The 12,446-nt window shown below is 44.8% G+C and overlaps 1 protein-coding gene across 2 annotated transcripts in view; it reads right to left on the bottom strand.

The window, feature by feature from the left end:
- Positions 1-204: 204 nt before the first annotated feature.
- Positions 205-12,446, bottom strand: part of stxbp1a (syntaxin binding protein 1a) — a 28,354-nt gene continuing 16,112 nt past the window's right edge. The window contains exons 8-20 of one of the 2 annotated variants that reach the window (XM_010877650.4): positions 12,185-12,269; positions 10,770-10,900; positions 10,144-10,251; positions 9,922-9,982; positions 9,767-9,832; positions 9,586-9,666; positions 8,658-8,796; positions 8,209-8,318; positions 7,869-7,970; positions 7,633-7,718; positions 6,045-6,199; positions 4,714-4,870; positions 205-1,712 (exon numbers count right to left, since the gene is read on the bottom strand). In XM_010877650.4, coding sequence (XP_010875952.1) covers positions 4,758-4,870; positions 6,045-6,199; positions 7,633-7,718; positions 7,869-7,970; positions 8,209-8,318; positions 8,658-8,796; positions 9,586-9,666; positions 9,767-9,832; positions 9,922-9,982; positions 10,144-10,251; positions 10,770-10,900; positions 12,185-12,269 — 1,237 coding nt within the window. In that variant the 3' untranslated portion in view covers positions 205-1,712; positions 4,714-4,757. The remainder of the gene's footprint in view (positions 1,713-4,713; positions 4,871-6,044; positions 6,200-7,632; positions 7,719-7,868; positions 7,971-8,208; positions 8,319-8,657; positions 8,797-9,585; positions 9,667-9,766; positions 9,833-9,921; positions 9,983-10,143; positions 10,252-10,769; positions 10,901-12,184; positions 12,270-12,446) is intronic. The other variant, XM_010877651.4, reaches the window with a different exon arrangement.

Raw genomic sequence — 12,446 nt, 5'->3', positions numbered from 1 at the left:
TTTGTCTTGTATCAACAACATATAATTTGCATCGCAAATTCTGTTTCAAATGCTTGGTACAGTAGTTGTCCTGCCTGACTTTAAAAGACCAGAGATCTGCGGGGGATTACAGCACAAGATGAACCATGAGCCTAAATGAGCAAATGCATACGGTGGAGAACAGCTGGATTTCGTCAGAGTATCTAAGAATATGCTGAGTCTTTCTCCTTGTAATGGAAGCCAATTTATTAGACAGCCTTAGTACACTGGTACACATGAAGTATACTTTTCTTTGTGCTTCAACACTCGCAAACATAGAATTGCAATAAGTTAAACAGTTTTAGGACAGACTTACGTTTCATTTATTAATATCTTTTTCTCTTTGATAAATAACTTTGTTATAAATGAATTGAGTCAACAGTGAAACCTATACAACCGCAACTGATAATAGAAAAAAAAAAAATCAAAGAAAGCGTTTGCATCACAGAAAACGCATAGTGCAATATACAACCTGTTTTGCCAGGAAAGAGAGGAAAAACGAGAAATGAAACGTTTAAATATTGGGGTCAGTTTTCTTTGCAAAGCCATTCACTACTGGAAGAGTTAATATTGCACTAGAAGAGAAAACGAATGGACAGACAAACAAAATATTGATATTACTTATTTTTCTGGTTGACAACTATAGCTAAAACATCACAACAAACACTTGTGGCTTTACATTGGCATTTTTAAAGGAAATAGTTCACTACTTCACAGTCAGAAATATCACCAGTCAACAGTGAGACACTAAAACATCAACATATGGCAATACACAACACTACTCAGCACACAGCCCATTGAACATCTTCCTAACCAATGAGATCTATAGTGTGACGGGATACAATACTGAAATACAATTGGCCCTTTATGATAATTCGTTCAACATCTGCAAGCAATGGCCTTTGACACTTAAAACATGAATTCTCTCCAGAGAAAAAGAAACAGGATGTGCCAAGTAATCATGTTCATTCTTATGACTGAAGGAGGGGTGCTTAAAGCATTCTGTGGCTATTTGTCTCAGTCCTAGGGTCTGTCTGGCCGTAACTGTCTAAGTCACAGATACCACAGTCATTAAATCATCTCTCACCTTGCTTGGTCTCAGTATTGCCACACTAAAGGATTTACAGTAACAGTCCACCATTAGGCATGTTATTGATGCAAACTCCTTGACCAGCTAGACTCCAAGTTATATTGCATGTTGAGTGATATGATTTTACGGCATTGACTTTTCCACTGCCAACAAATTACAGTAAGGCATCCCTCCTCCCACTGCAATACAAATCACACCGATAAGATAAACTGAGGGAAAACAGGTCTCTACCTTTTACACAATCTAGCAGGTTTCATAGCATACAATATTACATTTGGTATTTTTCGTTTCAAATGGTTTTAGTTGATATTTCAACTTTTTTAAATAAGTTGTCATTTGCATCCATTGTAAAACATGAATATTTGCAACACTTTTTTGTTTTTCGTTTCAATATATTTTTTCCGTCAATGCTGTCTCGCATTGTTTCGTTTTTTTAGTTCTTCTTCAGCAAGATGCATACACAATTTAAGTAGGATTTGGGGAAGGTGACTGGAAGAGGAAATCGATGGGGCTGGGCGTTTTTAGCTTGCCGGTTCCTCGTCTGGTTTGTTCATGTTCTTCAGCTGTTCCAGGAGGGCAGTGGGAGTGAAGACGTGGGTTGATCCTAGAGATTTGGACAGATACGCAGCAGAAAAAGCATTGTGTTAGAGCTGCCCAAACAGAAGCCTGCTGGGAAAATGTGTTTTCAGCTCTTGCTATAAATGTTTAGATGAAAGCACTGCACTATTGAGAGATTTGGGAAATAAGAAAAACATATAAGTAAAACCAAAAGATGTGTAATCATAGTCAATATCCAGCCTTTGGAGAATGTATTGGTTATCATCATTGGTTATTATTATTGGTTATTATATGATGTATGGGATATTCAAACGTTTTAGTGATTAGAGATCGTTGGCATAAATGATCTGTGTGCCAAAAAAATCACAAAATTGTCACATGCAATTGAATCTCTCATAACAGTGATATACCGACATCACAGAGCTGGCAGGATTCTGTGAGCTGCAAAGCACTGGTGTTAGGAAACCTGTGACCACATCTATAGGTGTAGGTGAGCGCAGTGAATCGGATGTAAGCGTGTCTATATAACCTAAGAAGCTTTTACCACAATGCATGCAAACATCAGTTTAACAGCAATATGAAAAATCTGGTGAAAACATAAAATACAAATTCCAGTCCAGCCATTCTCTGATTGGATGACGTCAGGGAAGTCATTTTGCCTATGATTGTGAATGAAAATGTGAAACTGAAGGCTTAACATAACAGAACCACCAAAATGTGAATGAGCAGACTTTTCGTAGCTGAAGACACATTTCATACAAAGTACAACTCAGGAGGTGTAGAGTTAGAGTAAACCAAAACTTTGTCCATTTGGTGTGTCACGTCCTCACTAGGTCCTTAAATGTGTCAATGCCTTACCCTCCATTACATTCCTCAAACAGATCGCTGGACTAAAGTTTGGATTTACTACTCAACAGTTTTATCAGTGGTATTGTTATTCTTTCATTATTTGGTTTTTCAAGCAAAGCTGCATGTTTTATTTATTTTGGTTCACCAAGGAAGGTGTATGGGCTCAGTTCTTGCTTGGTGGAATGAAACAGAAGTTCAGTAAGCGTAATTGTTCCTGCAGTTTGGGCTTTCTGGCAATGACACTGACAGCCAATCAACCGGGCAGGTCCAATCCCTCAACGGGCAGCGACAGGAGAGGATGAGGTGAGTCCATCTTAAGTTGGGTCACCATGGTGATGCAGGCATTGTGGGTGTAAGGGACGGCAGGGGTGTGGTGGTGAGCACTAGTCACAGATCAACTTCAGACTGGCCTTGCCTAGTCCTCTCCTGTCTCTGAAACACGCAGCTTTGCTGGCACTGTGAGACACATTGCTCCCATCCCCTCCCCCCTCTCCATGGGTAGGATCATATCCGAATACCGCTTAACAGAAACACACTGGTCGTTTTGTTCAGGAAGTGTTGAATGTGGCAGTATGTGTGTCCATACTGCACATGGTGATCGATTCTCACTAAGGAAATACCAAAACCATAAAACCAAAAATATAGTTTGACAAGGATATAGCTTTAGCAGATAAACAAGAATGAAATGGATGCCCTTTGCTGTTGTGTTGAGGGAAACTTACTTAGGTTTTAAAAGAATAGTGCGAGATTCTGTTAATCAAGCAGTTTGCCTACTTACCCAGAGTCAGATGAACTTATGGATACCGCTAGAATACTCACTGAATACTTCCAGTCATTGCAATAAGGCTAGTCAGTGTAGGTTCTCACGTCTACCAAAGACTGCACATGAAGACGTACAATTGGTATCCATGAGTTAATCTTACTCTTGGTAACTAAAATGACTTAGTGGACTCGGGTGATCTGGCGATCTAAGCCACATGTCTTGCTGCAACCTGGGTTTGAATCCAGCCCATTCCTCTTTCAGGGAAAAAAAACCAAACTATAATTTCTGTCAGATAAAGCAATGAAATTATAAAAAATCTTAAATTACTTAACCTGTCACAATCTGATACTGTCCCTTTAACAAATTGCGCAACACATTTTTGGAAAATTCTTCTTATTAGACAACATCCATTTTGAAATAATGCTGTTTGAGAAGTAGATCTTCCCAAGGTTTGCTTTTATATTCCTGTCTCTGCATACCAAACCCTGAGTTGGCACCGGTTGACTATGCTGAAGTGGCTAGCGGGAAAATATGAAGGTATATTCCCGAAAAAAAGTGAATTGGGAAATTGTGAAGGCTTTTTATGATGTGTCTCATAGGTGCTAAAGCATATCAACACTACGTTCCCAGTTTCTGCAGAGAAGCTCAGTGTCCCAGGAATGAAAATTAGGGAGCAGAAGTCTATTGTTGGTCCAAATGGAGCGGAGACGTGTGTTCTCTGCAGATGACCTGAGGGTCATGTAAACATGCATGTGATGTCTGGTGGATTGAGAGTGAGGTGGAGGAAAGGTTGGAAAGTGGAGAGAAAAACGAAGAAAAAAAAAAACGAGAATCCTCCCTTGACGTCTAACATTAATTTAAGGACCTGTCCTGAAAGAAACCATCAAACCAAGGGGATTGTCTTGGTGTTAATCTGAAAATAATTAGACAGTAATAAAGCAGAAAAAGATGGAGCGCGGGGGTAGATTAAATCTGCGTCAGAAAGAGGATGGATTTCGGAGATGTGGGTCACGAAACAGGCTGAGAGGGCCTGGAGGACCGAGGGGGGCGGGGCGATTTAATCCACCCAGCTGAGATGATGTGGGGGTGGAGGGGGGCGGCAGAGATGGGGGTCAGGACGCCTGTAGCATGGCCAGCCCACACAGGCTTCACTACCAAAAGGCCCAACAGACACACCCCTTCTGTCTGTCAGCATGGCCAGGCCAGTCACTATTGGCTGTGGGGTCACCAATCACACTTCATTACACTGGGATTGGGCACTGGCCTGCAGGAGGTTGAGCCTGAGGTGACCGCCATGCAGTAAACCAGGGCCAGACGGCCATCCCTGAGGATAGGGGTCAAAACAGTACTGAGTGTAGCAAGAGGAATATGAAGGGAAAGAAAGCCCTTGTGCTGTGGGGGTTCAGAAAGGGCTTCTTTGCGTGGCTGCCTTTACTTTTTTCAGAGTGCTTTCTCTCTCCCTCCCTCCCTCTCTCTGTTTCACTCGTCTGAGCCTGCGTCTGGCTCTTCAAAGGACACCCTAGTGGACTCTCGGAAGTCAGGGTGCTGCAGGTCCGTTAAGAATTTGATGGGGGTGATGGTGTGGGTGGAACCTGTGGAGGAACAGAGGGCGCTTCACGCTCATTTCTCATCACATGCCACGCCCCCATGCCACTTTCTCTCATCTGCCACTTTCTCTGCCATCTCCCAAAAAAAAAGTGTTAAACAAGCCAGTAACCAGTATCACGCACACTTTTCATACTGCAAACACACACACACACACACACACACAAACAACACCCAGACACACAGAAAAGGACAGGACATAGCTGCAATTCAAAGACAAAAGTGTTTTAGACAGAACAAGACTAAATCCAAAAGCAAAAGCATAGCACAGGAAAAACAACAGACAAGACATTCCCTCCATAAGGACAAGGAGTAGACAGAGAACATTTAGAAAAAATGGGACCACTTGTCTCCCAAAAGGGTTTACACAGCTCTGGCCATCACACTGCGTTCATTATTTAAGTAGCTAGATGGTGAAGTAAGTCTAGCACTAACACAATGACTGTTGACTGTTTCAACAAGGAAACTCTGGGATCATGACATCAGCTTCCTCCTTATGAATCTTTACTGGGGAGGATTCACAGTGTGGATTTGTGGGACACGGACGGCTAACTGAGGGGCAACTTGTTTGTGGGGGCAAAGGTCAAGGTTTTAACAAAGTACAGTCAGGTGTGGTCAGCGCTCAGTAGAGAGGACGTTTATCCTGGATTACTTCTCGGCTTTGTCCTTCTTCATTCACTTGTGGTCCGCATAGTGGAAACAGAATACGTTATTGCATTGGCACTTTTGATGTCAGACGTGTGTATGTTCTGCTATGAGGACCACAAAGAACGGGGATGATAACAGAGGTAGCCAGCCTATGAAGGAGTCGTATGGAGAAGTATGACCCCTTCCCAATGCACTGTGCCTCCCAGAACTCCTCCTTAGTCACATTGTGGAGATTCTGGAAAGAACACTGCAGCCATTCCACCTGACCTATCATTCAGCACGTTAACATAGTGGATACCTATCCAGACTTCACACTTTCAGTATAGCCCCAGAAGGCAGGGCTGTGTGTCTGTTTGAAATGTTGTCATTCTTGCATTTATAAATGAATCTGTATGTTAATGTGAGAGTAACGTCAATCTTTCTATGAGTCTATGTAAGTGTATGTTCTCTGGACTGTTCTAATGTATTCCCTCTTGGCCTGCGCCCAGTGGCGCCCCCCGGTGTCAGACTCACCAATGATGGCCTCCCACTTCCCATTGGCCTGCGTGACCTCGTAGGCGGAGCGCATCTCGCTGAAGGACACGCCTCCAATGATGAAGACCATAACACGTGGTCCGGTGCGGTACTCCCCCGGGGTCTTATTTTTGTGCCAGTGGCCGTAGCGGGCGCTGCCAGAGAGGAGGAGCATTTAACACTGTTACTACACCGTTTCACCAGCACTGTTACTACACCGTTTCACCAGCACTGTTACTACACCGTTTCACCAGCACTGTTACTACACCATTTCACCAGCACTGTTACTACACCGTTTCACCAGCACTGTTACTACACCGTTTCACCAGCACTGTTACTGAACCGTTTCACCAGCACTGTTACTACACCGTTTCACCAGCACTGTTTCTGAACCGTTTCACCAGCATTGTTACTACACCGTTTCACCAGCACTGTTTCTGAACCGTTTCACCAGCATTGTTACTGAACTGAACAGGTAAGATCTGATATTCAAAGACCTGATGGAATTGGTCAAAAGATCAGTTAGTGAATAGGTTTCCCTTTGTAAACCAGGCCATGGTGTTACAGGATGATTACATGCCAGAACGCCTGGCTAGATGGTTAATGTGTCATCAAAACACATCACATGATACAGCAGCTTGACTGATCTAGCACACAACGGTTGGCCGAGCGTGTTTGGCTGAGGCACGAATGTGCACGGCACCTAGTGAAATGTGCTGCCATAGTTGAGCTGTGGTTTCTCTTTCCCAATGAGTTAATGTGATTGGGGGAGGAGGGTCCCTGGTGGATGGTAGTGGAGCCCATGTCAAATCAATACCCAGACAATGAAGAGGCTAGAGGCGAGGGGATGGGAGGGCTCAGTGTGTGGAAGGGCTCAGTGTGTGGGAGGGCTCAGTGTGTGGGAGTGCTCTTTGTGTGGGAGGGCTCAGTGTGTGGGAGGGCTCAGTGTGTGGGAGGGCTCAGTGTGTGGGAGTGCTCTTTGTGTGGGAGGGCTCAGTGTGTGGGAGGGCTCTTTGTGTGGGAGGGCTCTTTTTGTGGGAGGGCTCAGTGTGTGGGAGGGCTCAGTGTGAGGGAGGGCTCTTTGTGTGGGAGGGCTCAGTGTGTGGGAGTGCTCTTTGTGTGGGAGGGCTCAGTGTGTGGGAGGGCTCTTTGTGTGGGAGTGCTCTTTGTGTGGGAGGGCTCAGTGTGTGGGAGGGCTCTTTGTGTGGGAGGGCTCAGTGTGTGGGAGGGCTCATTGTGTCAGCACTCTGTCATCACTGCCCAGTTCCTCCCTCAACACTGACCCTTTACTGGGGTCAGACACCTTTAAAATGTTTTGTCATTTAGCAGACGCTCCTATCCAGAGAGACTAACCTACATTAGTGACTTCAGACATTTTAGGACCTACAGTCCTATAAATACATCACTATTTATTTATTTGTTACAGGGGTGGAAATGGGAAACAATACCATCTCTCTTCAACAGCCAATCGGGGTATTGATCTCCCCTACTCCTCAGAGTCCAAAGGACTATTGAACTATGCAATCCAGTTTTTGTGTGTGTGCGCGCGTGTGCGTGCGTGTGTGTGTGTGTGTGTGTATTTTTCTACCTGACTGCAGTGCTGCTGAAGGAGGCAGAGGAGCGTGTTGAGATGTAGGGGTAATGCTTGGTGTCCAACTTATCTTCAATAACATCCTACACCGATTACGAGGAGAGGGACAGAAAAAGACCAGCAAATATAATACACGTTAACAACACATCCAGATGCACAAAGGAAAACAAACATACAAGCATGTGCACACACATCCACACAACACACACAGAGGCGAATGTCCAGTAACTGACCTCCATGATGTCTTTGACCAGGGGCGTCCAGCGAGACAGCTGATAGGTCTGCTCACTCACACGTTCTTTCCTGTCCAGCTTCTTCCCCCTGCGGAGGGTCGACTACAGGAGAACCATGGAGGGAGAGAAGAGGACTTGTTTGGTAATACGTTGACTGCAACCCGTATAAACAGGAACAGTAGGAACGTAAACCAGAGCCAGGGACAGAAAAGAACACGGATGTAGAGGGATAAATAGAGAGAGGGATGAAGAGAAAGCGGGAAAGAGCTGGGAGATTGTGGGTAGCTGCCGGTACATCTGATCCCATGAGGGACAGAGGAGGCCTGATATGCTGACTCACATCGGTGATGATGGGCACGCCCAGATGGGCCATGTTGGTGATGATCTCGCTGTCCTCCGGAGGGATCTGGGCGTGCTGAATTAGCTTGTTCAGGTTCTCCTCTGTTATGCCTGCATAGCGAAACAGCAGAGGTCAGTCAGGTATTTGAGGGTACCACTGAACCTACTGAATATCCCATGTCAGGTGAATGCTGTTACGGACGGCAGGACGCATGTCAGAGCAGCACAACTACTCCCTGTAGATAATGGACATAATTCAATAATTTAGGAGTCAACTGGAAAAGCAGATTCTAGAATATCGTTTGGGCTGCAGCTGAACCAGGATCTGGACATTAACGTATGGTTAGGGCTAGTTTCGGTCAGGTTTTGTGGCTGCATGGTTTGGGATGTGTGGTGAAGGTTAGTTAGGGCTGTAGAGTCCGCTTTCATGTCGTGGTCCTCCAGCCTCACCGTTCTTCAGGAAGATGTACAGGAGGATGATGCGTATCTTGTCATGGGTGGTGACGTTGGCGTCCAGCAGGATGGGCACGATAGCCCTCATGGGGTCCTTGATCTTCTCCCCCTCAGCATCTGTACCCATGGCCAGGTCCTACATGTCACAGCCAGACAGGTGATGATTAGTGATGACTCCTAAATAACCCACTACATCTAACCCTGCACTCTATCTAACCCCCCAATCTATCTAACCCCCCAATCTATCTAACCCCGCAATCTATCTAACCACCCAATCTATCCACCCCCCCAATCTATTTAGCCCCCAAAGCTGGTTACAGACAACCACTTCAAATACCATTTTGTTCAAATCAGTAAGCGTATGCATGATATGCCAACAAGATGCATGACTGACAAATTATTGAAAGACAACATGTGCTGATTCGTGAAAGTAAACAAATCATTGCTCTCTAACAATGAGGTCTGAACGTGTGATCCTGACAGCGTGGATGGTGAACCACTGGTGGTGCGGTCGGACTGTACTGCTCCATCAACCCCAGATAAGACATGTTCACAGTCCCTCAGACCGCAAATAGGAGGTTCACTGCTAACTAGAGGTGTGATTACACAGACTTATCTGCCCCTCCAGCCAACACAGACTAGGTAATAAAATCAGATGAAAAAAACAAAAAACGAGGAGAATGGGAACAAAAACGAAAACACCTGGCCTGACAGAAACTGTGAAGATGCACATGTACATTATGTAGTATTGTTATACATATTTGTATTTTGTATTTCATAGTGTGGTTTTGGTGTTTTTAGACCGCAGGGCGAGGCTCATGGGCCCTATAGAAGACCAAACAGTGCCCTATAAGGCCTCTTCTCTCATCCACTACGATCTCTACCTCAGGTCTTCCCTCTCCTTCCCTCTCCTTCCCTCCTTTACCTGCTCCACGCGACACAGCTTGTCCACTGTGCCCTGGTAGTGCTTCATGCAGTCCTCAGCCAGCTGCAGGTGAGTGGAGTACTGAGAAACACAGAGACAGGGTCAGCTCCCGCACAAACCTGTACACACATTCAGTCTTATACACACACACACACACGCACACAACCTCACACACACTAACCTTGCTCAGCTCCTTCTGGTACTGGGGCATCTTCTTCAGCATCTGAGAGAGGTCCCTCATGGTGGTCTGTCGGAAGACAACATGGTCACCTTCTCTCTCCACTTAGACATTTGTCCACTTTTTTTTACCAAGGAGCACTGCCAGGCCCTCCATACCTTCTCTCCAGTGTTCATCCTCTTGCTGGCAGAGAAGTCCTTCAGTTGGCGTGTCACTTCCCTGGGGGCAGTAACCGGGGACAGATGGAGATTAGAGCATTAGAGGACTAGGGAGTAGAAGAGGGCCATTTCATGTGTTCATTGACCTTATATCAGCCAGTGGCCATGGTCTGGACGGGGGACAAATTGAGAGACAGAGGGATAAGTGGGGGCGTGACTTACGTGGACACCTCAGCGATATGTTTGTGTCTGAGCCCCACCCACAGATCATCATCCTCATGTAGCAGCACCTCCTTCTGAGAAGTGTCTCCCATCCCGGGGGAGTCGTATCTGATGCACACAGACAGACCGACAGGAGGAGATAATCAGACAAATAAGCAGGCTGAGGCAGGCTGAGAGAATAGGCTATTTTCAATGCAGACACACAGGGTCAGGGAAGTTACTGGTATCAGATCAATACATCCGCAGCCATAGCAACAACATTATGTGTTGCCAATCTACTCTACATTAAATTGGATGTCCAGCAAGGCCAAGCATTTCACCACAAGACACATCAGAATGAAGGTAATACAGTTAGTAGGTAGGTGGAGTATACAGCTATTCCTGGAGCCTGGCACAGATGCTGTGATTGGGAGTGTGGGTGGAAAAGGCTCTCTCATTGGTCTCCAGCGATCCACCTCCGATGACTCGATTCTGTAGGCAATACAACTGCCCTCTCAGAACTGATTATGTTCTTCCGTTTGCAGTATTTCCACCTAAACCTTAGCAGATAGCTAGGGCTTGGACATTGTGAGCAATGTAGACACATACACAACGGAAAATGCATCAACACACACACACCAACATACCTGTAGACGTCGTTTTCAATGGGCAGAAGGTCATAGCCCATAGCCTGAAATGTGAGCTCATGTAAGACGGGAGAGACCGGGTCAAAAGCCCTATCCAGGATAATCAGCTGAGAACGAGCCTTATCTGGACCCTGCAGAGGGACAAGGATGAACACATGGATCAGCAGAGGACAAAGGTGCACATTCACTCTCTGTCCCTACACAAAGGTCACAGGACACAGCAAAACAAATAGCTAATACATCAAAATTGGCAACATATTTCAATGCATTCCCCCAAAACATGGGTTCCATTAGTTGATCTGATGTGAATAAAAGGCTATGCATGATAATGTTTGTCTGTTCAGCCAACCGCTCAGAGATTTATTGACGGTAGGTTAGTTTCATGATGAGATCATAATGGATATGGTTCTTTTCATTTATCACAGAGCAGCCAAGCATTGATCATAATGTCACCAGAATAAGTATATAGACTACCATTCAAAGGTTTGCTCACTTAGGGTCACTTAGAATTGTCCATGTTTTCGAAAGAAAAGCATTTTTTTGTCCATTAAAATAACATCAAATTGATCAGAAATACAGTGTAGACATTGTTAATGTTGTGACTATTGGAGCTGGAAACATCAGATTTTTAATGGAATATCTACATAAGCGTACAGAGGCCCATTATAAGCAACCATCACTCCTGTGTTCCAACGACACATTGTGTTTGTTATTCCAAGTGAATCATTTTAAAAGGCTCATTGATCATTTGAAACCCCTTTTTTTGTTAATGTTAGCACTGCTGATTAAGAAGCAATAAAACTGGGCTTCTTTAGACTAGTTGAGTCTCTGAGTATCTGAATCTGAGTGGTAGATCCTGGTGCACAACCTGTTGCGAAACAGGTGCCTCACAGGTCCTCAACTGGCAGCTTCATTAAAATACACCAGTCTCAACGACAACAGTGAAAAGGTGACTCTTATAGCCAGAGTTGCAAAGAAAAAGCCACATCTCAGACTGGCCAATAAAAGACAATATCAAGATGCTCAAAAGAACACAGACACTGGACAGAGGAAGAACTCAGCCTAGAAGGCCAGCATAGTCATACTGTGGGAAGAAAAAACATAATTTGACTCCTAGTTTACTTTGAAATTATGATGCACCAACACAAATAGACCCTGTAATTTTAAACAAACATTGTCTTATTTATTACGTTAGTAAAATGTATTTTTCAGTCAGCCCGATTAGGATATTTTTCAGGTCATCTGCATAAAATGGTTACATGCAAATCTGGTTAGGGCGACTAATGAGTGGTCTTTTGTAGCGTTATGGTTGTTTAAAGATGCACACAGATTTCAAGGTTTTATCTTCGGTCGTCTAGCATACTGTCACCGCCACAACATTTCCTGCTCCCTGATTCTCTGTTTCCGCCTTTCACCTCTCCCATGGTGGGGTCGTCAGCCTTGTAGGCGTCCAGTTTGTCCTGCAGCAGCTGGGCCAGCGTGGCGTTGTCTTTGTACTCCCTGAGAGACAGACAGACGTGGAAACCGGTTATAAAAATACATGTCAGTTAGAAGGCAGTTGCTACATGTAATTAAGTGTGCCCAGGAATTCTAACATCTTGGATCTAACAATATGCCTCCATCCAATTCATGGAAAATACTAGTCCCACCGGCCAGCAGTAGCCTGTAAAGGACTAT

Source organism: Esox lucius, chromosome 14 (genome assembly GCF_011004845.1).
Source record: "Esox lucius isolate fEsoLuc1 chromosome 14, fEsoLuc1.pri, whole genome shotgun sequence".
In the NCBI taxonomy this organism is placed as follows: domain Eukaryota; kingdom Metazoa; phylum Chordata; class Actinopteri; order Esociformes; family Esocidae; genus Esox; species Esox lucius.
This window is presented reverse-complemented; position numbering and strand designations above follow the sequence as displayed.